At 39.0% G+C, this 26,739-nt stretch overlaps 1 protein-coding gene across 1 annotated transcript; it reads right to left on the bottom strand.

The window, feature by feature from the left end:
* Positions 1-4,329: 4,329 nt before the first annotated feature.
* Positions 4,330-26,620, bottom strand: LOC101864428 (glycylpeptide N-tetradecanoyltransferase 2). The gene is made up of 13 exons (XM_005089582.3): positions 26,489-26,620; positions 18,124-18,385; positions 17,346-17,481; positions 16,701-16,825; positions 15,992-16,083; positions 15,521-15,637; positions 15,116-15,286; positions 14,563-14,671; positions 13,864-13,935; positions 11,295-11,393; positions 10,119-10,283; positions 9,558-9,695; positions 4,330-7,286 (listed from the first exon to the last, which is right to left on the bottom strand). Exons 1-13 carry the CDS (start codon positions 26,584-26,586, stop codon positions 7,266-7,268), a joined length of 1,605 nt encoding a protein of 534 aa, XP_005089639.1. The 5' UTR covers positions 26,587-26,620; the 3' UTR covers positions 4,330-7,265.
* Between the last annotated feature and the right edge of the window lie 119 nt (positions 26,621-26,739).

The raw sequence follows: 26,739 nt of genomic DNA, 5'->3' as shown, positions 1-26,739 counted from the left end.
TGATATAACAGGGATGGTGGGAGTAGAGAAAATGTCCTGTTACAGTGGAAACATGATATAACAGGGATGGTGGGAGTAGAGAAAAATGTCCTGTTGTATCCGATCCCTGTTAAAATAAATCAAAAATGCGAGGAAAGTAAGCATTTGTCGACTTATCCAGCTGCACTTATTCATGGGTAGTTTCCCTTGCCCCAAGTACCCACGAACAAGGGTGTTGGCACCAACTTTCTCCTTGCCTCCTTAAACCAGCATCTGCATCGGGTAGTCTCATCTTCTTTCGATCCAGAGCAAACTTTCCATTGGAGTGTGCTGACACTATCTTCTCTCTATTCTTGATAATGGCGTGAATTGACCTTTGTGGAATGTCGAACTGACGACAAATCTCTGCCAGTGGAGCTTGCTTTTTGTCAACAGCCTGGATTATTTCGTATTTTTTTGTCAATTGAAAGGCATTTTCTCTTGCGCTTGACATCGTTGGTGACACATTACTCGTGCGTGTAGCTACATGTAGGTTTCGGCCTAGATCGAGGTCTGTAGCACACTGCAGCCCTCTCTCGCTTCACACGCTGCGTGTGCTTGCAGTGGACTGGCTTGCGTGGGCTTGCTCCATCACTGCTTTACTCTCTCTCTCTCTCTCTCTCTCTCTCCCCCTCTCTCTCTCTCCCTGTGTGTGTGTACCGCTCGCCTTCTATTTTTCTTTGTTTGTCTCTGTCTTTCTTTCTCCCCACCTATTTCCCACTCTATCTTTCTTTCATTCCCTCCTGCCAACTGGGGCATGTCACATTTTGATAGCACCTCTCTCTCTCTCTCTCTCTCACACACACACACACACAGTCACGCACACACTCTCTAGATTTCTTCCAGGTCTGGGCGCTGAAACTTCCCGAAATCACAAAAGAGCTCCCCTACCGGGTCTGTATACTTCGTGACTTTGTTCCCAGTTACCGGGTCTGTATACACTTCGTTCTAAAAAAAACTTTTTTCCCCTTCTTTATCTTTGTAAGTAAAATACTGCTATAACGCAATCAGACAAACATGTGAGTCGGTTATAGCGGAATATTGCTGCTGCTGTGCACAGCGCATAGGCCATTTAACACCTCGCAAGTTGAGAAACTTGTTGGTTATATAGCAAAACAAAGTGGGAGAGCGCTCGCGTGCCAACAATGAAGGCCGGAGCGAATGAATGGGGTGAGTGTGGCATGCACAGACAAGCTAGATTATCTAGGCCTACCATGCCTCTCACTTCTCCGATGCAAGGATGTCATAGTGCTGTACTGTGATGGACGGAGCGAATATGTGACGTGGGCGGGGTGTGGTATATTCCCATTGTGCGCAAGCAGACGGGACGCACCACATGGTGTGGTGGGGTGAGAGACAACACAGCGGGTGTGTTAGCCTAGTGAACTTTCTTTCTGATTGCCAACACCGAGCTGTCAACATCGCTAGCGCTAGAGAAATGAACCTGATTCGATCAAGTAAGAATTAAAGGTCATGTTAAACCAAATCATCATCAGGGGAGAGAATGAATTACAAAAAGAAATAACTGTAAACCAGACTCGTAGATTGGGCCTACTTTACTATTTCCCTTGAATTTATTTCTGGATCCCTTATAACGAGAATCCTGCTATAATGGACGTTTGGCACTGGTCCTCTCCCTCTCGTTATAACAGGATTCCACTGTATAAAAAAAAACCAAATATTTATTTTATTCATTTCGAAAAGCTAATACTTGTAAAAAAAAACCTTGCCATTTCAGATGCGAAAGGGATAGTATTACATGTACTAGTTTCTACATAGGTAGCCTTTGTGTTTCCAAAACACTATATTATTTTACCTAGACTTATTTATTTTATTCGCCTCTGACAAAATGGGGCCAAAACAAACACGAGTCAGTGTGCCATGAGCGTGGATGAGCAGAGGAAAGAATAAAGCATAACTTGTTCAAGTATCTTTCCTTTCGAGACCTTGGAATTATTTCCTTTCAGACACATAGTAAATGGAACCCCCATACAAAAAGCTTTTTAACGACAACTGATATGATGCACATGTTTTTCACGTAATATGTGTTCTATTCTAATTCTGAGTCTTAAGGCTTAAGAACTGCTGGAGAGATGACAGCATTCTGGATTATCTGTGACAAAACATCCCCAAGGGAGAGTAGTGAAGATGTAATGTTGAGTTTACAGTGTTTCGACCGCAATACTTGTGTTAATATTACAAATCCTGAGCAAGTTTTCATCTCTTGGTCACATGCTTCAAGTCCAAAGTACACATTTTAGTGTGTTGCACTTCTTTCCTTTCTCAGTACATTTCTTTTTATCCTCTGTATTAACCGTAACCCACACTACATACGTTTCTGGTGGTTAGATATTTTTTTTTAGAGTGGGCTCAGGTGTCACTTACCCCTTTCACTTCCACTGTCACTACTAATGTCTTTATTACAAAGGACTGAGAAAATCCCTTTTCTGGACTGCTTACGGCAGATCAACCCAGCTGACTGGTAGTGGTAGGTTGAAGCACTGCCTGGCCCAACACACTTCATCATGCACTTCAATCTTCTATTCCTTCCTTGAGTATTTCTTCAAATGTGAACAAAGTCATCAGGACTTGTATGACTGACCATGTAAGAAGAAGCAAAAATACTCGGTCTGCTCGAACTTCTGACAAAATGCTGGAAGTATTGCATTTGCACTGTCCTGCCTCCATCTACAACAACTGAGGGTCTCATTTAAGCTTGAGATTTGATATTCCATTCTCATGAACACTGATGAGTAAAATAAGGTAACTAAAAATAATATTTCTTCATTCATTCCTGTTACAGAGGTCATAAATAGTTTAAAGCAGGCTTTTAAACCTGAAATAGATGAATGTATTAGCATAAATTTTTATCAAATTCATGGTTCTATTTTTCTCGTATTGCCATTGCGCTAGCGAAAGTGCACATCTCATTTTTTCTATTTTAAGATAATGGAAAAAACTGTTTAACTAGATTATTTATCATCTAATAAACAAAAGCTAGTTACATTGTGGCACAACCCTGAATTGTGCCTTTTTGCTAGCGCAGTGACCATATGATCTAGGATATTGTCCCTTTTCTTTCATGCAGTCATCAGCTGTTTTCCTAAGCACATATTATATTCTTTCTTTCATTCAGTTTTCGGTAGAGGTCAGCTCATGTTGCTCCTACCATCAATCTGGACATTGTCTGGATAGGTGTAAGTTTTGAATTTCTTGACAATTTGCAATAGGCAGGACATCTTGGTGGAATCAGAACTGCTACCTTCACCTCTGAGGCTGTTGAGTCTTCCACATTTAAAAAAGAATAGGTCTCACATGGCGTCAGTTGTGTTTGCAAATTTAAAGCAAATCTGTACTGTATGATGATATCTTGAGAACACACTTATAATCAGATATCAGTTCGTATCAAGCTGGACTGCAGAGCAAATGTTCCTGGTTCTAATTCCCAAAATGGGGTTATGAACTTCAGATTTTTTTGTTTTGGTGTTTTATGGCGCTCGCAACTACATAAGGTCATATGAGTATAAGTGCACATGACACATTAAACATTTTCAGTTTGGAAGGAAATAATTTTGAATTTTGCACGTGTGCAACTTGAACACATGACCTCCGAAATTCCTTATCGGAGAAGGCTAAGTGTTAGATCTCAGTTTCCCAAAGATCAGGGGCATGGCTAAAAAACAGCAGTAAAAAGCCAAGGAGTAGCAGTAGAAAGGCTGCAGATAGAGTTGGGAACCCAGAAGAGCTGATGAAGGGGGGTGGGGTGGAGTTGAAAGCAAACGACATAACTTTGTTAGAGAGCAGGAAAGGAGGTGAAAGGAAAAAATAGAGAAGAAAATTTTTCGTCACTGTCAGGTTTCGAACCCGGGACCTATTGATGAGTAAGAGGCGAACACCATAGCCTTAAGACCACGAGAGCCCGCAGGGAGTATTTAAGGCTCTCCCCCCGATTTGATTTTGTTCTATCAGGGATCTTACACAGCCTGAAAGTTTTGAAAGGGGCGTTGCACAAAACAATGGATGAATAACCAGTTTGAGCCAGGAACAGACTGAGACAACAGCAACACTGAATGGAAGTGATAGGAGCCAACCAAAATCAGAACACCCTCCACCAGTGCTCGCCTAGAAAAAAAAAAGATAAAAGTAGCATTTGTACACCAGTAAATGCTGTTGACACTGAACCATTAATTTCTGAATGACAAAAAAAAGTTTACATTATGATGGAAAACTGGGAGGAGAAATTAATTTACCCGTTACCAATAGTACCATTATTACTTTATTATGATATAAAACAAATTAAAGACAATAAAGTTTGAATAACTTAGATTTTTATTCATCGAAAAAATAATAATGAAATGAATTACACAAGGCTGTCAAAGCCCAATGGAAATTCAAAACTTCAAAACATTCTTCCTCTTCATCAAAATCAAACCACAGACACCCATAGATCTGAGATGACTCACAAGACTTTGACTTTGACCATGTGAAACATGGCGTTCGTTTTAAAGATTAAAAGGAAAAAATAAAAGGAGGTATTCAAGAGACATTAGCAAGAGTTTGATTACTGAACAATAGTAAATCTGTAAGACAACATAATATGGCAAGCTCATACCTATAGCCAGAGATTCACAAACTAAGCCTATGCACTTAACCTGAGTAAATCTTTCGACAGACACTGAGAGAAAAGCTCCCAGCACTAAAAATCTTGGCTGATGGCTCCTGTGTTGATGAAGGAAGCACACAATCAATGGTATAGTGCACTGTACCCTAACTGTGTGAACTCTTCACAAAATCAATATCAATGTACCGGTATTTAACAAAATCTTTCGAATAAAGTCTCGATCACTGATAAATCTGTATCAATGTGGATGACAAACACTAACTTAAGACACTAAAAAAAAGGAAAATAAAAGTTTCACTTCAGATTTATGCAGTGGTATCATGTAAAAGCAGATTTTTCTTCCAATACATGTCTAGGCACTAAAATCTAATTCCCAGACAAAATAAACTTGCCAGCAGATAAATCGTTTCCAATTTCCACCTACACTTTTATTTTGACAAAGCTTTATGCACAGTACAAACTCAGCATATATACAAACATTGGATTTATCAGCGGCTTTCCCATATATATAAGAGAAAGACTGATCAGCATGAGACTCACTAAAACTGCCATTCCACCGCACCAAACTGCATCTGCCAAGTACCATGCCAAACACACAAGCAGATAAGCTGTTACTGTTAACTAAATCCAATCACACTTGTTCAAAAGAGGGATTGACACTGTTTTACAAACTCTTAGACTTCCACTCTTTATTAGAGACGGCAACTTCATTTTATGTGCTGGTTTTGCACTCTTCACAGACAGCAGGAAAACAGCTCTTCCTGCAAACAAACTACCCACTCCACACATCAAGTGGTCAATCACTTCGCAAAACATACAGCCTCTTAAAATCACATGCAATAGAAAATGTTACGGATACAATCAGAACAAAGTGTTTAAAAAAGCTTACAGTTGCACCTCTACATAATGCAGTACCAACATGTGTTCATTTCTTTCTATGCATGAAAGAAAGCATCATAAGCCCCAATTCCATTCACTCTGAGATATTCAAGATCAGAGTTCCACAGCAAACAACACAATCACTTCTTTGAGAGCAAAATTACTCATACATAGCCATTTTCACATTTTTCTACTCCTATCCATCTATAGGTAAAAATCAAAATTTAAGGGCACACAAAGGAAAGAATGGAAACAGTTGGCACTTTTGTTTGATCCTATTGTAAATGTTTCTCAAACAATTCTTACCAAGTAATTCTGAAAATATACACATAAAAAACCCCAACTTTGTTTACTTTTTATTTTTTTATAGTACCGGTATAATACTAATGGAGATAGTGATAGAACAATAAAGTTCATTTTTTAAAGAATCAATATGTGAGGCATTATGGCGAAATCAGGCGCTCTTCAAAATTATGAAATTGAAGAAACTGACAGTTTTCTGCCTGTTGGCAATTTTAATCAAATTTTTGTTTTTTGGCTTAACCCATTGTTCCAATTAAGAACACATTTCTGGGCAGATTTTACTGACTAATGACACTAAAAAGTACGTTTTCAGTTTCCACAGACTGTTCAAGCTACGGACACATCCAAACTTTGGCAGCCATTTTCTCACTAATTCTACCTTTGAAACCAGGCGACCCCACCTTCTTCAATCTCATATATCTTGATTTCTATTCAAGATAGATCATTTTTTTCGCCAAAAGCAAGACACCAGAACAATTCTTAAGATGATACCCATAACTCAACATGTCTAAAAATTGACGAGCGCCTGATTCCACCACGCTGTGACACATATATACTGAAGTTGAAGCTTGAGTGGTACTGGACGGCAGAAAGTACACTTTAATAGAAACCAGGTCAAGTTCATACTTGAACAGTAGAAAACCCACAAATGGTTTAGTAACACAAAATGAGACGACAAAATAAAAAAAAATTAAATTAAAAAGATTAAGTAAAACACAGAGAATACAGGCTTCTTAATACAGGTATTACACAATTATTTTCTTGGACCATCTACACAACTGGGTCACCAATTTCAATTTTTTTTAAAAAGAGAACCCTTGCAAATGTCTACCATTTAGCACCAGCATCCGTTCAGCTGTCATTTATGAAGACCACGATAGCAAGGAGAGGCGTGCTAATGTTTTACATGGCTCAAGCAAAAATAAAAGTCCTTGCAATTAAACATAAAAAGTCCATTTCAAATCAACAGTAATATCAGGTCGACAAGACAAGCACTTGTTTACCAAATTCTGACCCCACCTCAGTATCTGCCTTCCTTCCCCCCCCCCCCCCCAAATTTTATTTTCGATTTGGAAAAAAACAACCCCCCACCCCACCCTAAAGACAGCCAATAAGAACTTTATCTTGTTGACTTGTTTCTACTTGCACCAGAATAGAACAGTGGATGGTTAACTTTTGTTAAAGCAAGTGCCAGGAGGTATGTCGTTTCTCATTTTTTGCTCACTAAAAAAAAAATCAATGAATAAGAGCACACCATACCATCCCGAAACTATGTTAATTCTTTCTTCTTTTGACTAAAAAAAAGTATTAAAAACCATAATCCTTAGAAGGAAAATGAAAGAGAAAAAAATCATTTTCATAACTAAGCACATATCACATGTATGTGAAAATATTCACATCCAAATGTTGTAGCATCCTGTCGACACTGCTAACTGTATCACTATCATTGTAAAACCAGTCCAACCTGAAAAGAAAACAAGTAAAGAAAATATTATCCTCTTGTTTGTGTAAACAATTAGTGAAAATCAAAGAAACACCAAACAGTAGGTACCAGAAACTAAATTTTCAAAGTAGGTGTATGCCAAATTTATCAGTTCCATTTGAAAGGCCTATATCCACTGAGCATTTTGGTACCATTCTTTAACCTCTCAGTCAATTTTTAAGGAAATGGTAGTTGATTAAAATTTTATCATATTTGTTAAAGTCAGTCACTGGCTGCAACCCCGTGTTTGACAGACAATAAAAGAGTACCAAGAGCACTAAACATCTCCACATTAACAGAGTACAATCACTAAAACAAATATATGGAGCCTAATTTTTTTCAAGACTGTGAGATCATTACAAACCAGTACTTTATCGCCTCAAACACGATATCTGTCGTTATTTCGACAAAAACACCGAGCGTTGACCCGGCCGGCGCCGCACCAGGCCCCGCGGCGAGCGAGTCGGCTCTATACTGTAGTGTACCCCGCGTCACATGTTTTCGGAGTCTCGCGGAAGGATTGATGAAAAATAATTCCAAGCAGATTACTTATTTCTAATAGAAAATAAGTTGATCTTTCATTAGGTATATCTTTTAAGCCGGTATTTTACATATTATGGGTAAAAAGTGATCTTTAAACATTTTGACAGTATTTTTAAAAGCTCTCTATTTAGACGCCAAAGGCAAAACACATACCGCGGGAAAGCCCGTTTAAAGCTCTACAGTTCTCCGCCAATGAAAAGACGGTATTTAATCATTCCCCGTTCTGCGAAGCATTTGAATGCACTCGTGTCAATTTTTCAACCGGCCGACCACGCATTCCGACCGCGAGGGGCTTTACTTTTGTCAGCGATTCTCCAGCTCCTACTAATCGGACATAAAAACAACTTACACCATTGTAACGAGGAAAAGCTGAACTTTTAAAAAGTGTACGGCACTTGGTGTTTTATAGCGAAAGAGCAAAGAAACAGCGATGGGAATTACCCCGATTTCACCGATACCACGCGGTCGGAAGGCCGCGAGTGCCCGCGAGGCCATGTTTACGCTACCTACAAACAGGCCATTTGATACTGCAGAGACAAAATTTCAGATTTTGACCTTAAAAATTCCACTATTTCTACAGCAACTACTCAGCATCAGGCTCCCTTGCAGGATCCTCATTTTGATGGTTACCTCTGATGCCGCCTCATCACTGATCTCAATCTCTCTGTTGTTTGCCTTACAGAAAGCTTACTTTGTTCTTTGGGTCCTGTCCCAGGTGTTTTTTACCAGTGATTTTCCATTCTCCGCCTTTCTTACGTACTAGGCACATCACGAAAATGCGCAATTTTTAGCGCCGTGCCGCACCATGTATGTCACGGAAGTTGGCAAAATTTGCCGCTCCTGGTTGCCTACATGACGTTACATGTAAGTCACTCTAATAACCTGGCTCTAATTTTTCTGTACGCAGTTTTAGCCACAAGCCCTGCATAGATTCATATTTTGGAATGAAAGATGAGAGCATCAGTACCAAATTTGCTAGTACTATTTAACTGCTAGGCTTGCAAGCGATCGATTAATACAGGTCTAGGCTTGCGGGCGGCCCCGTGCTCTCATAATGACTTTAAAAAGGCAAATAAATTCACTTTTTCACTTAGTTTTGCAGGTTATTTGAAATCATGAGTAAAATGGGAGGAGGTGGGGAATTTATAAGAAAAGTGACAATCGCAGACCCAGTGTCCGAAATATATCACGAGAGCGCTAATCTAGATAGAGCATCCATTAAATCCTGAGAAACGAACTCAGCTGAAAGTCAGTGCTGACAATAGGAACACAAACCCCCTGGCAAAGAAAGAATTAGTGGTGAAAAAAATTCCATCATTTCCATGTCTCCGGGTCTTCGTCTGAATAGCCCTACCCTCCGAAAATCTTCGTTACCAAACGCTTCCAGTGTGACAATCCATCAATGGACCCTGTTGTCGTCTTCCCATAGGATTGTTAATGAATTGCCCTTAGTGTAAAAAAAAGAATAAAATTTTCTAATGAGAAAAGAACACCGAATGCGAACATGTAAATTTCCTTTTATGTCTGAACACTATTTAGTAGGAAAAATGGCATGCATTTGACACGAAATCAACTCTTCGCCTCGCTCATGCAAACTGTTCCAGTGCGCAAACTCGCATTGTTGGTCTACCCACTCTGAGCTTAAAATAAACTAATTAAGGAACTTAGGAAAATTTCACTGTATTTTAAACAAAATTCAATATGGCTGACCTGGTTTGTTTCCATATGGGGGCACCTCCAGTTGTAGAGATAATACTGCAGAAAGCCATCGCCCACACCAAACTTTAGTTTCTCTAGGAAATCTTTGTTGTCCATAAGATCCAAGGCATTAAAGACATCAAATCCCATCTGAAATAATAAAGGGCAGCAATTGCTTCACTGGACTTGGTGAAAGAAAGACATATTTCAAATTTAAAACCAACTTGCATCCTAAGTACATTAAACACTCAAGTCAAAACGTCATCTTTATAAAAACATTTTAAAACTTGAGCACACCCCCCTCCCCCTCCCCCAAAAGTGGACACAAACAGTTCCACTGGTGGTGTCCCAATACATAACATTTATATTTTCAATCCAACAAGACAGTTATCGAAAAGCAAAACACAAATTTCTGAGGTGTATGTAGTTTGCATAACAAATTGCTTTGGAGCCTGGGTTTTTTGGGTTTCTTTTTTTAATTTTAATGTTTCTGCACCTTGCACTATTAAGCTTCTTTTTAGTCAAATATTGCCCAATTGGCTTAATTTAAAATATACAAATAAATACACTTACATTTTTCGCCACAATGAGAGTATCTTGCATAAGATCTACCCAAGGCGTCTTTGTGCTAGCGTTGTAGAAAGAGTAGGCAGCTCGTAAAGACTTGTGATTTGGGTGGTGCATAATGGTTGATGGAAGAGAGTAGAAGCTCACAAAGTCGGTCAACTTGCCATTGCTCTGAGGGGAAAAAAATTGACATGAACGCTATAACATATGGGGCTCACGTTTGATAAAAAGGTCACTCACTCATTGTAACGATCTTGTCCGAAGTAGTCTCCAGATTCTTTTGATGGCATAACTGCACAATGCTTAATGTTACACTACACGTTGACACTTTAACAGGCATTATTCAGGGGCATCCCAAAGAGAGAATGGCCATTTTCTGACCTGTCGTATCCAGCAGTTATTGCCAGATTTACCAACTTTGTTCTCCTCTGCATTGTTGAGATAGATGTACTTTCTTTCAAGATACTGGGTACCAGTATCCTTAGCTTTCAGTGCTCACATCCTATATAAGTTGCCTTCTGAGTGCGAGTCTGAGGAGCATACTTACAGTAACTCACTCACTGCTGGAGTCTTGACTCAAATCAATAGACTGCTTGCCAAAGTGAAAGGGGGGAGGGGGTTCTCTTTTTTAAAACAAACCACACTTTCTGCCGAATCAATTCTTCGGGGCAGAAAGTTTGGTTTATCAGTCAGAAAACTATTTCAAAAGATGCCAAAGACACAATACATTAAATGCTTTAAACAAATTTGATACAAAATACGATTTAAAAAAACATTTTCTTTCTGGTCTTATAGTGCACTATCCAATAGAAGTTCACCAAGACCATAGAGCAATTTACAATAAGGATAGTAAGATACAATAAGGAGAGTACTAAGCTCTAAACTTCCTCAATAGGTCATAACCTAAGACGCCAAAGACACAATACATTAAATGCTTTATACAAATTTGATACAAAATATGATTTTAAAAAACATTTTCTTTCTGGTCTTATGGTGCACTATCCACAATAGAAGTTCACCAGGACCATAAAACAACTTACAATAAGGATAGTAAGACATAATAAGGAGAGTAATAAACTTTAAACTTCCTCAATAGGTCATAACCTTACCAACACATTTCAAAACCCAACTGCACGATAACTTCAGCCAAAAGTCATATCAATCTCTGCGAAAGGAACTAACCTCAACAACAAAGCTATTGATTATGCCGGGCCGAGGGATGAACCAGTGACGAAATTCTTCCTCCGAGAACAACGGGATGAGTTTGTAGCGCAGCATGAACTGAAACAAGACAACAATAGAAAAAGACAAGTTAGAAAGCATCTTCATAACAAACAGGAAACATTATTTATCTATTAATGATTTATGGTCTGCCTCCACATCTTTCTGAAAACAATGTTGCCAATCAGCAATCAACTTTTAAAATCAAATCCTGTTTCTATTTTCATCACTCATTTTTTCTGAAGACAAAAATAAAAGCAACTTATCCTTTTTTTAAAATATTACAATAAAATTCAGACCAATGTGGAACATATTTTAGACTTCACAGTCAAAACATTGTCCAATTCAACGTATCACAAGATTAGTTCAGTGTCCATTTATCATCACATATTAAAGCTTAAACACATTTCCGGTGAATAATTCAAATGACATAAGTAATATAATACTATCAAGCAGAGTGAAAGCTGAACCTTCAAGCAGAGTGAAAGTTGAACGGGTCCATCCTGGCAAAGAAAACTTCATTTTTCTACTTATCAGAGCATGTACTGACAATGTCTTTCCTTTGGAGCATATCAAGGAAGTCAAGATCAGAAGGCAGGGAAGTAGTGCTAGGGCAATTTACTCCTCTGTCTTCAGACAAGGCAAAGCTGTATCAGGCATACTGCTATAACCCAGGAGAAACCAGGACTTAAAATAGCTGCGTCTTGAATCTAACCTGGGAGAAACCTGGAGTGAACTCAATGGAGTCGTTGGTCAACGCGGGAGAAACCAGGACAGCACACCTCCTTGCATTCTATTTAACTTTAAACCACAATGAGTGACTTCCTGCATCTAAAAAAAGTCATGATGACATCTAGGATATTATGGGATGCCTCAGGTCTAAATTTCCGGTAAACAAGCTAGGGGAAAACCCTTTGTGCCTCTTTCAAAACACCTGTGTTTCGGTCTTCGTGACTCTGATGATTTGCTGTTCCGACAGACGCTACCTCAACAGGGGATTAAGAAAGCACTTATTGTTTAGTTATCACAACATATCGGATCTTCAAGTTGCAGAATTGTATGGGATTGGTAAACAAGCTGGGGCAGAACACTCTGGACGTCTAACAAAACACTCTTGTTCCGCGACTCTGGCGATCGGCTGTTCCGACCGACGATCTCCCACAGATGGACTGTTCAATTGTCATGACAACTTTTTAAAGTTGCGGACTGCATGGTTTATTTTTAATATATTTTTTTCCTGAACTACCCTATCAGATCTTCCAGCAGCTGATGTCATTTTTCGAGGATTTTTGGGTCCAGAGCAGCGCCCCGACAGGGAGTAGAAGGGGGACTCCTTACGTTGGAGACTTTTATGTTTCAGGGAAACCAAAATGTGCCATTTCTAGCTATTCAAGCCTAAATTTAACAAGAAAAAAAGTGAGAAAAAAACATACCTTGCATACATAATTTTCTGCTTGTGTTAACCCATATAAATCCAATGCCATGCTTTCTCCCTTGTACCGGTACTGTACATGCATAATAGTAGTAACAGCTAGATCTATATAACTTAACAGTTAATGTCAACTTTTTTCTGCTTGTGTTGGTTTGCACTATAATGAGTAGAATCCATATTATCCAAGGGCATGCTCTTCTCCCTTGTACTGTTGTACACCCATAATAATATAACAGCTAGATCTAAATAACTTAACAGCTTATGTTCAACTTAAATCCACAACAATATTTACAAATAAACAAGTCTGATAAAAAAATTAAGCTCTCCTCAGAGATTTCCTTTCTTGGCAGGCCCAAGGTCTATTAATCCACATTTCTTCCTCTTGTTTACAGTGCTGGTGCTCTGCTGGTACTTTAAGAAGTGAAAGTGAAAGACACTGTCCACACTTTCATAAAAAAGAGCACTTTTAGTATAGGTTGGCTATTGTTGACTATTAGTAATAATGGAAAATTGTTATTTCGCAATTAAAAAAATTATTTTTTAAAGTTATTTTTTAGCATGATTTTCACGGAAATTTTTCCATTAACAGAAAACTGGAAGCACTGCCTATACAGAGGTGCTCCAGGGCAAAATAATTGTAAACACACAGGCTGCATCAACTGGACAGGAAGTGGGACAGTATAGCAAACATGGCCAGTTGGTTATCTGCCTTCTTGAGGGTTAAGATTGTCTGTCAAGGTGCAAAAAGTCACCATTTATCAGAAATAATATGGTGTAAAGTATCTCGCACTTGACGAATAAGTAGATCATATATTACTTTCAGGAAAATGGGCACTAAGAGCGCTTCAGCAAAATAAAATTAATGCAAAACCGAAAAAGCACCTCTGTAATGACTTTTCAATAGCAGCACCAACTTGATAAGCTCCTTTTTTTCTTTTGGAGGAACAACACTTCAGAACCAAGAAAATCACCAAATATTTGCCTCTGCTTCGGCTAAATGCAACATTTTTAAAGCAAAAAGGACGCAGTGCTAAAGTTATAAGCATTCATTCAATACCATAGAGGGAAAAAAAAGCAGCACATAAGTCATAAGTGTACCTGTGAGAGCAGCTTGAATGCTTCCGGCACATCAGCAGGTGTTAACTCTCTAAATCCTGGAGTTTTGGGACTCTACAGAGGAATAAATGATAGAAACATTACAATTCAAACTTTAGAAAAACCATCAAGGCTGGATCCAGATAAAAAATGTAAAATTATTGATCTTTATTTTCAAAATCATGCAAAAAAAACAAGACAAATGACAGCCCAGGCAAATCAATACAAAAGTAAAGAGGCATATATTGAAAGAACCTACATTTTTCTGCCTTTTGAGCGATTTTAATCTTTTTTTTTCCTCAATACCTTGTATATCCATTTAAAAACACATTTCTGTGGATTTTACTGAAAAACATTGATCAAAGGCAAAAGAAGGGTGAATTTTCAGTTTCTAAGGGCACTCAAGCCTCGTGAAGCCACCAACCTTTGGAGGCCATTTTCTAGCTCCATTTCACCTCTTACACCAGGTGTGACCCCCACCTCCTTCAAACACAAATACCTCAACTTCTATTCAAGTTAGATGAATAGTTTATACATCATATGCAAGACAAATGAACAAGCTTAAAGATGATACCAATTAGTCTGTCCAAAAAAGATGAGCACCTGATTCCACCTTGTGTTGACACAAATGATTAGCAATTCATCTCTCTTACAATACAAGGTTCTCTCTAATGATATATCATTACTACAATATCTTCTTACATCTGGAAGCTTGTACAGCTTCAAAGTTCTCTGCATTGTCATGTTCCGACTCAGGTGAGAGAACTTCACCTCGATCAGCTTTCTAGGATTCAAAGATCTGTGCCAGTATCTGAAAGTATATTAGCAAATAATCTCCATTACAAGGGCTGAACAGAACAAATTGAATGTAGGAATACATAAGGAATACTACAAACAAAAAGTCTATACAGTATGACATAAAAATCATGTAACAAAAATGGACTGCTCAGTTGACTTGTACTTGTTTGAAAATATTTATAACATAACAATACAGAAAACAACATGAAAATATAGACACAGGCTGCAGCTGTTATTAATTTAGAAGCCAGTTTCAAGCCTTTTTAAAACATGCCTGTTTCAGAAGGTTACGGTCTGGATTTTCAGAAGGTATGTCAAGAGCATAAGGAAAAAAGCATCCCCATGTTCCATGTCTGGCAACTCCACAAAATAATCTCTGTACATACAAAGAAGCACAGAGTGAAGCCAGAGAAAACATAAGAAGAGATCCAGCGACAGAAGGCCATGCATCCCTTACCTGCATGAGGCCACTGGTTTCGGTAGCACCACACCAGCTGTGTACACTGCTTGGAAAAGACCTTGCTGGTGGACACGCCGTGTTATCTCCTTGATCAGTACAGGGGCTACACGTTTAGCACGCAGTTTTTTGTGAACACAAAGGAAGTTGATCTCAACCATTTTCTTTGATCTATAAAACAAAAGAGAAAAATTCAAAGAAACATATTAAATATCAAAATGGGAAAAAACCCGACACACTCATTAGATATATTTCAAAGTTATTTTATCCTACGCAAAAATAAAAGAGATCAATATAAAGTAAAAGCAACAAAATTTTTTTTAAAAAGGGGAATCCAGTTAAAACTAACACGAACAACATTCGCAATTGCCTTAATTAAAGACTCAATGGTTTTTCTCATAATACCTGTCATATATTTTGATATGTGCGGGAACTGCACTGATGAAGCCCACCAACTTCTTGCTCTTCACAACCCGCACTCCACAATGCCACTCTCTTAACCAGCCTGGTGGTTGAAGGGCCCTGAGGAAACGAGATTATTTGCTTGAACAAAACAATTTGACTGAGCGTCTACAACAATCAACACAAAAAGGTATTAAATCAAATACAAAAAAACCTCAAAAACCAACCCATCCAAAACAAACAAAAAAACACAAAAAAAAACTGATGACAAAAGGAAAACATAACCAGGGTGAACAATGCTGTCACAACTTAAATCTGAGGCACTACGTGTAGCGAGAACAAGAAAATATGAAAAATTTATTGGACTGAATTATGTAAATTCATCACCAAGCACCATTAAAATGTGCATCTCTAGAACCGTGGCATTTCATATTCTTTCATTTACACTATCACTATAAAAAGTAAAGTACATACCATTGTAGAAATTCAGGAGAGTAGTCAAAACGAAACATATTATCATCATCTTCAACATAGTTTTCGTTGAGCAATGTATACAGTTCTTTCAGCTGAAAAGAAGTGAAAAGGCTTTTATTGAGACCAGTGACCCATTAGTGTGTGCACACATCAAAATCCAAAGGACTACTAAGCTTTTTTTAAGTTCCAGACTAGCAGTGGTGCAAAGGCACAAAATACAACAAGTTAAAAACTGCAACTACACATTCATTATACAATACATAGTCTGAATTTGTTACGTCTTAGGTAATATGTCGATTTTACAGTGAACACTGACAAAAAACAAACCACCCACTGCGTGGATATTTCATTAAGCTTTATAAGGCATCATTGCTTCATTAATTATACAAAGTAAACGGACCCTCCGTCTATGGCACTTCTTTTGCTTTGCGTTTCATCACAGCTTATATACTTTACAACCCTCCCCTCTGTTATAGACAACCCCAGAATTAGACAGTTCCTTGACATATAAAACAGTTTTCTCCAGACTTTACAAGTTCTAGTCAATCACCTGCAGTAGCAAGCAAAATTTGTTTCTCTTCCTCTTTAGATGTTCAAGGTTATCATCAGTTCATGATAAACAAACTAGTATCATCAATAGTTGAGCCATGCTCCACAAAGCTTTGAGCGTCAGTTGTTACCAAGAATAGCGTACACATGAGTAACTTACAATAAGAGGCTCGCTTATGTCCAGAGTGTCCCATGTAAACCCCCCTGGGAGAGAGAGTGGCTCCTGGCGAATCTCCTCAGGAGTTTTGTCTGCTTCGATCTCTTCATTCACTTTGATATCGTCATCTATTCGGACAGTGTCAAAACCACAAATTATGAGTTTCACCTCAAGATACACAATAGTTACCTATCATCAAAGGCTATTTTTCAGAAAGTTAGAAAGCTACATTACATGTAACAACTTAGCAAATAAGGCATTTCTTCAGTACCATGTCAGGCTTCTTAGCAGCATATACCCAATATCAGGGTGATAAAGGCAAATGATCGTGTTGTCAGGCTTCCCATAAATTTCAGCAAAACTCTCCAAAAAAACAACAACGCCCCTATCAACACTATTAGGTTATTTAAGGGGTGGGACCTCCTAGTTTAACATAGGACCGAGCCAAGTGGGAAGTTTGTGTAAAGTGCCTTTCCCAAGGACACAACGTCGGACCGAGCTGAGGCTCGAACCCCCGAACTCGCAATCTCACGATTACGAGTCCGGTAGCCTAACCACTAGGCTACAGACGCCAAAGAAGGCCCAGTTCAATAAGCTGCAAAAGTGATGTAAAACTTATAGCAAGACAACCAATCATCTTATAGTTACCTGTCCCAAACTTTGGTACTGGTTGTGTTTCCCAAAACTGAAATTTCTTTTTTTTTGCTTCATCCATGCTTTTCGGGGCTGCTTGCGGCATAGCTAACATCTCCAAAGCATTCTGAATCTGAGAGAGGTGCTTGATCTACAGAAGAGAGGGGAAAAACATTGATGGAAAATGTCACAACATGCATGAAAATCTAATAGACAAATTAACCAGTTCAAATAGCCCCTTGAATTTGGCCTGCAAGTTCCGACTACATTTTCTTTATTCAGAAAATGTTTCTAGCAATAGCAACATTGTTGCTACCTTACTCCCCAGGCCCCAAATCGTAACCATAGAGTTTCAAGTCGCGGTCTCTCTATCCCAGGCCAAAATAACTTCCCTTCTAGCTTGACCCCGTTTGACTTGAAATTGCTTGTTTAGCCATACTTCTCCATGGATAAAAGTAAAATTTGTTGTGGATAAAACAAGCCAGTGAGCCAATTCAATTGAGGTATTTCAATCAATATTAAATATACAACCCTTTTCATAATACATCATATCTTGAACAGAAAGAGAATACTTTCCCCATTCCTAAATAACAATGTGAACAAAAGTAATCTGTGCCGTTACTTCAATAGAAAGGATAAAATTAACACAAGACTAGAGTCGTTTTATTTCTAAAAGAACTCGTTTGAAGCTTTATGTTAACCACTAAAGAAGCTTTAGTTCATACAAAACATTAAAAAATTAAACAGAAAACTCAAACCATCGCAAAAATGCATCTACATAATCTGTAATAACCTGAACATCTGGTCCACCCTTAGAGTCAGTCCCATCCGCTGCATTCTCCGGTGAATGGCTGTCAGTCTTTGAATCATGTGACTCCTGACTCTCTGAATCAGCTTCAACTCCCGAGTGAGACAAAGAAACATTATCATGAACTTCTAACAAGTTCGTTTCCACAGTCTCTGGTCCTTGGTTGTCAGAGTCCCCACTTGATCTTTCCACATCTTTCGTCTTCCTCTTCTTTTTCTTACTTTTCTTTCTCAAGGATGGATCAACACTTGAAAGAAAATAAAAACAGTATGGAAAAGAAAATTCAATAGTCATGGTAGACATATAAAAGTAGCTTAAGAAATCCCCTCTAAAAGCAATTGAGTACCAATTTGGTCATAAAATCCAGTAAAAAAAACCCTCACCTTTTAACATAATCTTTAAAATTTTACTTTGCTATTAATGGGCTTTCACTTTAAAAAGTAAAGACAGACATTTGATAAACAGGAACATTGACAAAACAATGATGCTGGCACAAAAAATAGTGATGGAGAAGGGTCAGTAAGTAACAACAAAAAAATAAAATTAAAATAAGAGGGTTCCAGTAAAGAAAACTGGCATTAGAACTGCTGACCAATTCAGCAAGCTTGACTAAACTTCAAAAGAAAAGTATCACATGACCTTCCCATTAAACAGATAGGAGATAACTGAAGGAACATATATAGAGTATAGAGAGTTAGAAATACATTATTGATGGAATCTACTCATAAGTTGGCCCAATCCCTATCCTCAACAATTTCTATGTTTTATTCCACCAGTATTTCGTGCAGATACACTTTATGAAGCTGTGGGTATAACTTTAGCATAAACATGTCCTCAAAAAGGGTTCTATAAAAAAATAGAACTGTAAACAACTCAGTTAAGCTTAACCCATTTAGCACTTTTGAAGACAATTCTCACAAAACACCCGCCGTTTCTTTATGAAGCAAATTTTTATCCCCTACTTTTCCTGCAACTTTTTCACACAAATAGGAAATCTTTTTTTTTCTTTTTTTAAAAATTGGGTTCAGAGTTTTCCTTGCACAACTGAAGTTAAAATATAGTCGAACCTGTCTTAACGGAAACCTAACATTAAACGGAATCGATTCCCATCCCCCCTTAACTCTTATCCTGCGTCTGTGCCCAGATGCGTATCTTATCAGCAACCGATTACGTCGGACGTGCCGGGCAGGCCGTCGGGGTCACTCAGTGTGTAGTGTTGGTGTGCAGCGCGCGCGTGCGCCGGGAAACGTGTGTTTTCGACATGAATACCGCGGGAGTGTGTTAACCGATGATGAAAATAATGTTCTATCTTTCATAGCTTTCTATTTATAAAGTGTTACAAACACATGAATAACCCCCTCTCACAAGCCGATAAGACATTACGAGTAGTTACGCCCATTCGAATAACCTTTCTGGACGCTCTTGTTGTTATGAATGACCTGAGGTTCGAAAGGGGATAATTTAAGTCAATTTCCGAATGTTTTACACTCAAATTGTTCTTCGTACCTGCACAATGGTATTCAAAACTATCAAACAAGCTTATTTTTTATCAGGTAGTATCATTTCATACAAAATCAAGCTCATTTGAAATATTTTGTATAGAAAAATGGAAGTCTTGTTTCCTGACTATCCTTTCGAGCTCCTCATGTCTAAGTGGGTCAATTTCTTCTATAATTTCATTGGACGAACATCTAGAGCTACCAACTTGGCATGTTTTGAATGAGACGTATGCCTCTATTACGAACCAACGCAGGCAGTTCAAGAAGAAGGCCGCAAACGCACACAAACTCAAGCAGACTGATGCACACACACTTGACCTGCGTGAATGGGGATCCGACTCAGGACCCGAATGACACGTAAGAGGATGCGCGCTGCACGTGCGCTGAGCCAGGGGCTACACTGATTCGGGACCAGAACGTAGGCGAGGTGCCGAAATAGGCTTATCGGGCGACGTAAACCTGGCTCCCGCAGGATGAGGGTTAATACATTCCTCAATAATTACCCCTATAGAACAGAAACCTTTCCAACATGGAAACGGAAAGAGAAATTCCTTCCTTCCGAAGGGTCTTGACCTGTCTCGAGACAGAAAATACCTTTCCAACTCAAACCTATTTTAAACGAAACTCCCAGAGAGGCCCACTTGCCAGGATAGACTTTAGGGAGATGAGCCAAACATTTTGAGGGAGAAATGAAAAAAAACAAACAGGGGAGATTTCAAAATGTCCTGGTTTCGTAAGTATTATTACTAGTACACTAAAAATTTAAACCCAAAAAAAATGAGATTATAATGCATAAAATTCTTATTACCAATATTATCTAAAGCTCTTGATAGCTGTATCTCGTATTGCAACTACGGGCCTAACTTCACAGATTAGCTACTCTGTAACTAGCCTCCTATATTCCCATAAACAAAAGACCGCTCCATTACATTTATGGTATTATTTTTCTTGATTACTAGAAAGATCCAGTAAAATTGGGGGAAAAAGGAAAATTGGGAGATTGGGGCACTGGGGCCAGCGGGAGATTGACTCAATTTTCAAGAGTTTCCCGCCATAATTGGGAGGATTGGCATCTCTGGAAACTCCGAAGTTTAGTTCAATTGGCTTTAATTTTTATGCCACACCACCAGGTGAGGAAGGTGGGGAAGGGTGCAGTTTAGGGGTGTGAAATTTGATTACTTGCCTTCTTTCTTCATCATATGGATAGGTGACAAAAAAAGTTCCACAAATCATTGTGCTACAAGTAGCAAAGGGGTGGCATTCACTGATTGTGCTTTTATTGCATCAATGGGTGGGGCTTATGGGTGGAAACAAGACGCTCGAAGGTTGGTTTTAATCATGGGCCTAGGTAGAACAGTTCAGCAGTCCCATGACATGCAAAAGCTGGTGGCAGTGGATTAGCAAGACTGTTCATGCCATTATCAGAGCGACTAGGATAGCACTTGGAAGGTGTGAAGTTTTGACCATCAATTGCCGACCGGACAGACAACAATAGATCCTACAGTGTACAGCTACACCCCCCCCCCCCCCCCCCCCATTCCTCTGTCCAAATTAGAAATTCTTTGCCTCGGACGGGTCCCGTGCAATTTTGTCTTAGACAGGTTTGATTGTACCCAAACTGTCTTGTCTGTGTTCTATGCAATTTCCATCGTTTATCTTCCCTTCTGCAATTGGCATAAATTTTTTCACAATCACGATAAAGTGATACTATTCAATTCTGTCGAAGGAGCCAAAAAATTTGTGAAGATAGATGAAGTTTTTTTTAATAATTTTTTTTTCAAATTTACCCTCAACCCTACTGGTTCAGTCAAAAATTGCTCAGCACAGCAGGAAGGTACATGATAAGATAAGTTTATGCCCAGCACTGAATTTGGTAAATTTTTACTTTTAGACTCGCGAACAGATGCACTGTTTTGGGGGCTAAACTGCCATGATTTGGCATAATTTTTACTACAAAGCACACATTCACATATAATACATGGCCATTAAAACCCTTGCAAATCAATTGTTTTCATGTAAATATCAAACCTAATTTAAAAACATCAAATTATTGTGAAATACAGGAGAGGAGATATGCCCCCCCCCCCCGAAACCCCATATTTTTTAAAAAGCAAGTCAAATACTATGCAGTTGGTTCTTTTATAGTTCATGATGTAAAAATTTTTTATTTTTTTTAGTAGAAGTTTTACAGCACTCACTGCATAAGGTCATACGAGCGCCAGAAGATTAGAAGAGTTACAAGAGAGTAACAAACATAAAAAAGAAGAAGGGGAGATAAGGACGACAGATGTCTGATAGGAAAGAAGTTAGCAAACCAAACCAGAGCACCCGCCAACCACCCACTGATGTAAAAATACATGCATCCCATGAACTAATAAATTTGCGGTAGATATAAAGACATTTTAATTCTTGTAAAGCAGATAAAAAGCAACAAAAAAGGTGCTTAAGAATATCTGAGCGTCAGATGGGTCCATGAGTAAAACACAGTAGTCTCCCCCTAAGATCCCACCGCTTCTGATCCCGGTGTTTTAAGAAAACAGAATTTTTACAATACTAAAGTCACCCCAAAGAACCTGCTCTGAAGGGCTACATTCGTCTAGAAGATTCTGAATTTCAGATTATCACTTACGGAACAAAAATCTGGGTGGGCATAGCAGATCAACCAAGAGTGAAATTTTACAATCACCGAACTGCTCATTGCGTTAAAGATCAGCCACTCTCATGAATGTAGCAATGCCAATCGGGCTTTCCAGCGCGGCAAAAATCTGGTCCCCGTTTGCGGGTGAATTTTTGGACCGGGTCGTGGCGTAGGTTATTTAGCTTCTCAACCTCGGTCCGCTCTATTTCTGGACCAATTTGAATTAAACTTGGCAACCAATCAGAAAACAGGACGAACTAATGATATGTGGACGTTGAAGTTCGTACACATAAATTAACCTATATTTTTGTTGTCGGGAACACTTTCGTATCGGGTGTACCGAAAACTGAAAGGAGCTTGAATTTCAAAGCCGAGATGGTAATAGATCTATCTATCCCTATAGTGTGCTCAAATTTGAACGTTCAGTGTCGAGTAGTTGTTTAGACCCGATCATAAAAGCACGATTATCCCCCTATCCAAAGCGGCTTCGCACGGAGACCGGCCATTTTCCCCTCACTCTCGCGGCAAATGTATGTGACCTACAAATCCCTGAAAGACTATTCCAGGCCTGTTCATTGGTCACTTGAAATAGGCAATGACGGGTGCGCGCATGCTAGATTGAACGGCATGCTAGATTTAATTAACTAATCTTTTAAGGTTGGCATAGTCTAAAGTCATCAAAGAAAGCTTTGCCATTATTTAGTCATGCTGCCAACATATTCTTAAAGCTCCCATGTTGTGATACGATGCTATAAATAAAATGGACTCATCCCGACATCTTTTTCGCAAAATCGTAATATGTACACCAAAATTTAAATTTTATAACAAAATAACTACGAAATGATCAGTAAGTCTGACGGTAGAAATGATTTCTTCACCCAAAAACACATAGGGTAGCCAACTTTCTCTCTAACACTCCAATTAATTCCCGAGATATCGTCGATTATCTTACAGAATCTCCTACCGCGTGGTCCACTGCTTAGAAGTATTTTCCTATATGTGGGTCATCCATATTTTGCCGACCTTTACAACCCAATTACTTTTTTATTTATGAACCGCTTCTTAAAATTCTTAGAATTGAACATTCTCTCTTTGGTACCCAAAAAAAAAAAACCCGGTTATGTGAGCGAAAAATTAAATTTTCATTGGCATTGCAACGGGAATGTGACCACATGTGAATTGCAAATCTCCAGGAAATAGTACAAAGTTTGCCTCAGCCTCAGACGGGATCAAACGAAGGTGTGAACTCGCCAAAGCGTTTGTTCCCCAAACATCCCTTTCGCATCTGAGCTATCCACCTAAACTTTTTTTTTTAAAATTTAGTAGAGGTTTTACAGCACTCACAACTGCAAAACCACCTAAACTTACATCACATACTGGGTGGGCAGGGCCTACAAGTTCGCTTCAGTAAGGATCATATTGAACTGTGAACTCGTCCCTGACCTTTTCAGCAGTCGTCTCCCGAATTTGACAGACGAATTATAATTGGTGTGGTAACAACACAATGATGCATAAACGACAAAGGTGGGAGAATTCAGTTGGAGATGGAAAGCTATAAATTTTGGAAGAGGCTAGCCGTATTTCATGACGGCTAGACTGGCAGTCTAGCCGTACTTAAGTACGGCTCGACTGGTTGGCTAGCGGCATTTAAGTTTAAGTACGGCTAGGCAGCGGGGCTAGCCGCACTTATTCTTAATATGGATAGACTGACCATAAAAAAAAATAGGCTTACTGAATTGTAAATTTTATATAAAATTTTAGTTTGCAGTACCTAAAGTATATTTGTATTTGAGACAAAACCAGGTGTCCTAATGACTGCATGTATTTTAAACCTCCTGTTTTCTAATGTTAATGGGGCCTAAGATAAGTACGGCTAGACTGGCAGTCTTGGCTAGCCATACTTAAGTACGGGTAGACAGCCAGGCTAGCCGTACTTAAGGACGACTAGACTGTCAGGCTAGCCGCACTTAATATTGATGGCTGAATTGTAAATGAAATATTTAGTTTGCAAGTATTTGTATTTCAGACAAAACCAAAAGGTGCCTTACTGACTTGCATGTATTTGAACCTGAATAATCACTGGATCTAGATCTATATTGAGACCTGTGTACTTTACGGGTTTGAGTCAATTGGGCCAAACCGAGATCTAAGTACGGTTAAACTGGCAGTCTAGTATATTTTTGACAGGTGGGGGGGGGGGGGGGGGGGGGCACGCAACTGGATAAGTGTAGATCTTGAGACACAGAAAAGGATAAAAGTGAAAATGACACAAGCCTCATGCCACGCACGGTGCTTGGTCATCAAGGTTGACGCCACTCTTTGCTCGCCATGAATTAGGGCCTAGTCATAAACCTACTCAGGGGACGTCAGTTAAGAGGAAGAACATTTAATCAGTTGTGAGTCTCAACATGGGGGTCACCGTGGATTCTTCCCTTTCTTTGAGTGTCAGGTAGGATCCTGTTCGCCTAAGATCCCGCATTTTCCTTCACCCCGAGCACCAGGACCTTAAGCGGAGGAAAGTGGCTATTCTCACCCGCCCGGAAGTTCTCGCAAGATCAACTCCTCCCCTCTTCTCTCTCTCTCTCTTTCTGAATACTGTCTATCGGTGTGGACGATCAAATTGACCAAAACAAAGTTTAAAAATGATGTTAAAACACAAAAGTAAATTAATTTGGTTGTCTACAAAGATGCTACGGCTATTTAACTTTTCGAATCGAGCCGAACTACGTGGGTCGCCATTTTGTTTTGCCCGGAAATTCTCGCGCTACTCCTCTCTCTCTTTCTCTCTCCACTGCCCACAGACAAAATTGTACGCTTTTAGTAGGCTACAGTTTAATGGAACGTTTGTTCACGGCACAGAATTCTACAATTTTTCTGTTATCACAGTGTAGAATTCTGTGGTTTAGGGTGAACGCGCACCGGGTGAGAATAGCCACAAGACTCGCCTGCACTATTCTCACTCCGGGTGAGAATAGAGGTGGCCTAAGCGGAGACTACAGTAACAGTAACAGGCCTACCCTGAATTTATCAAAATTCTCTGCCTCACAACCTTTAGATAGGTTGTACCCAAAGCTTAGACCTCTCTGCCTCAGCTTGGTCTTGGACTTTGGCATGATGAAGAATCATTATATCAAATTGTGGCCTAAAATCTAAAATTAAAAATTAGTAAAATCCTAAAATTCCAAAACTTGAAAAAAAGTCTGTTGCTAACATGTTGCTCCCAACAGCAACCAACTACATGCGATTAAAAGTAGAAATGATGCAAACTATTTTTAGGTAAGGCGCCCATCTTGTTTGACGTCAGACCAGGATACCCCTCCGATCACGTGACTACATCTAAGTATAGACAACCGCATGGCACCAAAGATGGAAGTGTCTATGTATATTATGCTTAATCTACACAAATTTCTCGGAATTTCTGATAGCTGATTTGATAGCGCGTCTGCGTTTGATGTCGAGCAATGGCTTTTGGAGAGGTTCGATTCCGGTCCCGGACAGTTTTTTTTTCTCATTTCCTCCTCCCGACTGACCAACAGTTCCATAAATTATAGGCCTAATTTGTAGAGTTGCTTTGACTTTGAAGTTGTTGTTTATTTTAAAAAATGTATTAGTGATTAAAAATGTAGGAGGGGGGGGGGTGGTAGATCTAAATTTAGATCTAGATCTAGATCTAAATTTAGATATCTAGATCTAGATCTAGATCTAGATCTAGATCTAATCTAGAATCTAGATCTAGATCTAGATCTAGATCTAGATTCTAGATCTAGATCTAGATTCTAAAACACATCGTTCCATGTTTGGGTATCCCAGGAAGTGCTGACATCACATTACTAAAATAAGCAGCCAATCAGAAAGATGCGTCTTTTCTAAGATTAACGGCATGTCAACCAACTCCACCCTTTCTTCAAAGAGAATCAGAACCATGAGAATAGGTTGGTTTAAATAGCAAAAAAAAAGTCTTTAGAATGCTCGTTCTTTGTTTCGTCTTTCAGTTTCCCTGTTACTGAACGTTTCATGTATGCCAAGTCAAGCAGTACGGTGACTCTTGTTTACAAGTCGTGTTCCGCTTTGGCTTTGGCTTTCGGCTTCTTCAGTCAAGTTCAGTTCACCGTGTGAGCTGCGACCCCTTCATTCGAAGGCGGCATTTGATATTTCAAGAATAGCATACCAAGACGCAATTGTGAGGAAATGCAAAACAAAAGCTGTATTTCACCTTTCATCATTTGCTTCTTCGTCTTCTGCATCCGCTTCAATTGCACTTGGATCAGCATCGACATCGGACATGTCGTGAAGTGAGTCGGCGTCCGCCATGATGAAGTATGATAGTGCGAACCTGCTGAGACCCTTTTCTATTGGCGTCACAGTATTATATCATTTCTGTTTTATTTGGTTATTTGAGCTTCTTAAGTATTCAAACAAAAATGCTTGTCGGTATAAAACATTTTTTGCCTCAGTTTTAGTTTA

This window comes from Aplysia californica, unplaced genomic scaffold (assembly GCF_000002075.1).
Source record: "Aplysia californica isolate F4 #8 unplaced genomic scaffold, AplCal3.0 scaffold00007, whole genome shotgun sequence".
Lineage (NCBI taxonomy): Eukaryota > Metazoa > Mollusca > Gastropoda > Aplysiida > Aplysiidae > Aplysia > Aplysia californica.
Note: the sequence above shows the minus strand (reverse complement) of the source record. Positions and strands in the feature narration are given on the sequence as shown.

Excerpts from the sequence above, each read along its gene's own strand:
- LOC101864428 (XM_005089582.3), bottom strand. The coding sequence starts at position 26,586 with ATGGCGGACGCCGACTCACTTCACGACATGTCCGATGTCGATGCTGAT. Across the intron at positions 14,672-15,115 it reads AAACCAGTGGCCTCATGCAG|ATACTGGCACAGATCTTTGA; the intron begins GTAAGGGATGCA and ends ATATACTTTCAG. Across the intron at positions 11,394-13,863 it reads CATTCAAGCTGCTCTCACAG|TTCATGCTGCGCTACAAACT; the intron begins GTACACTTATGA and ends GTCTTGTTTCAG.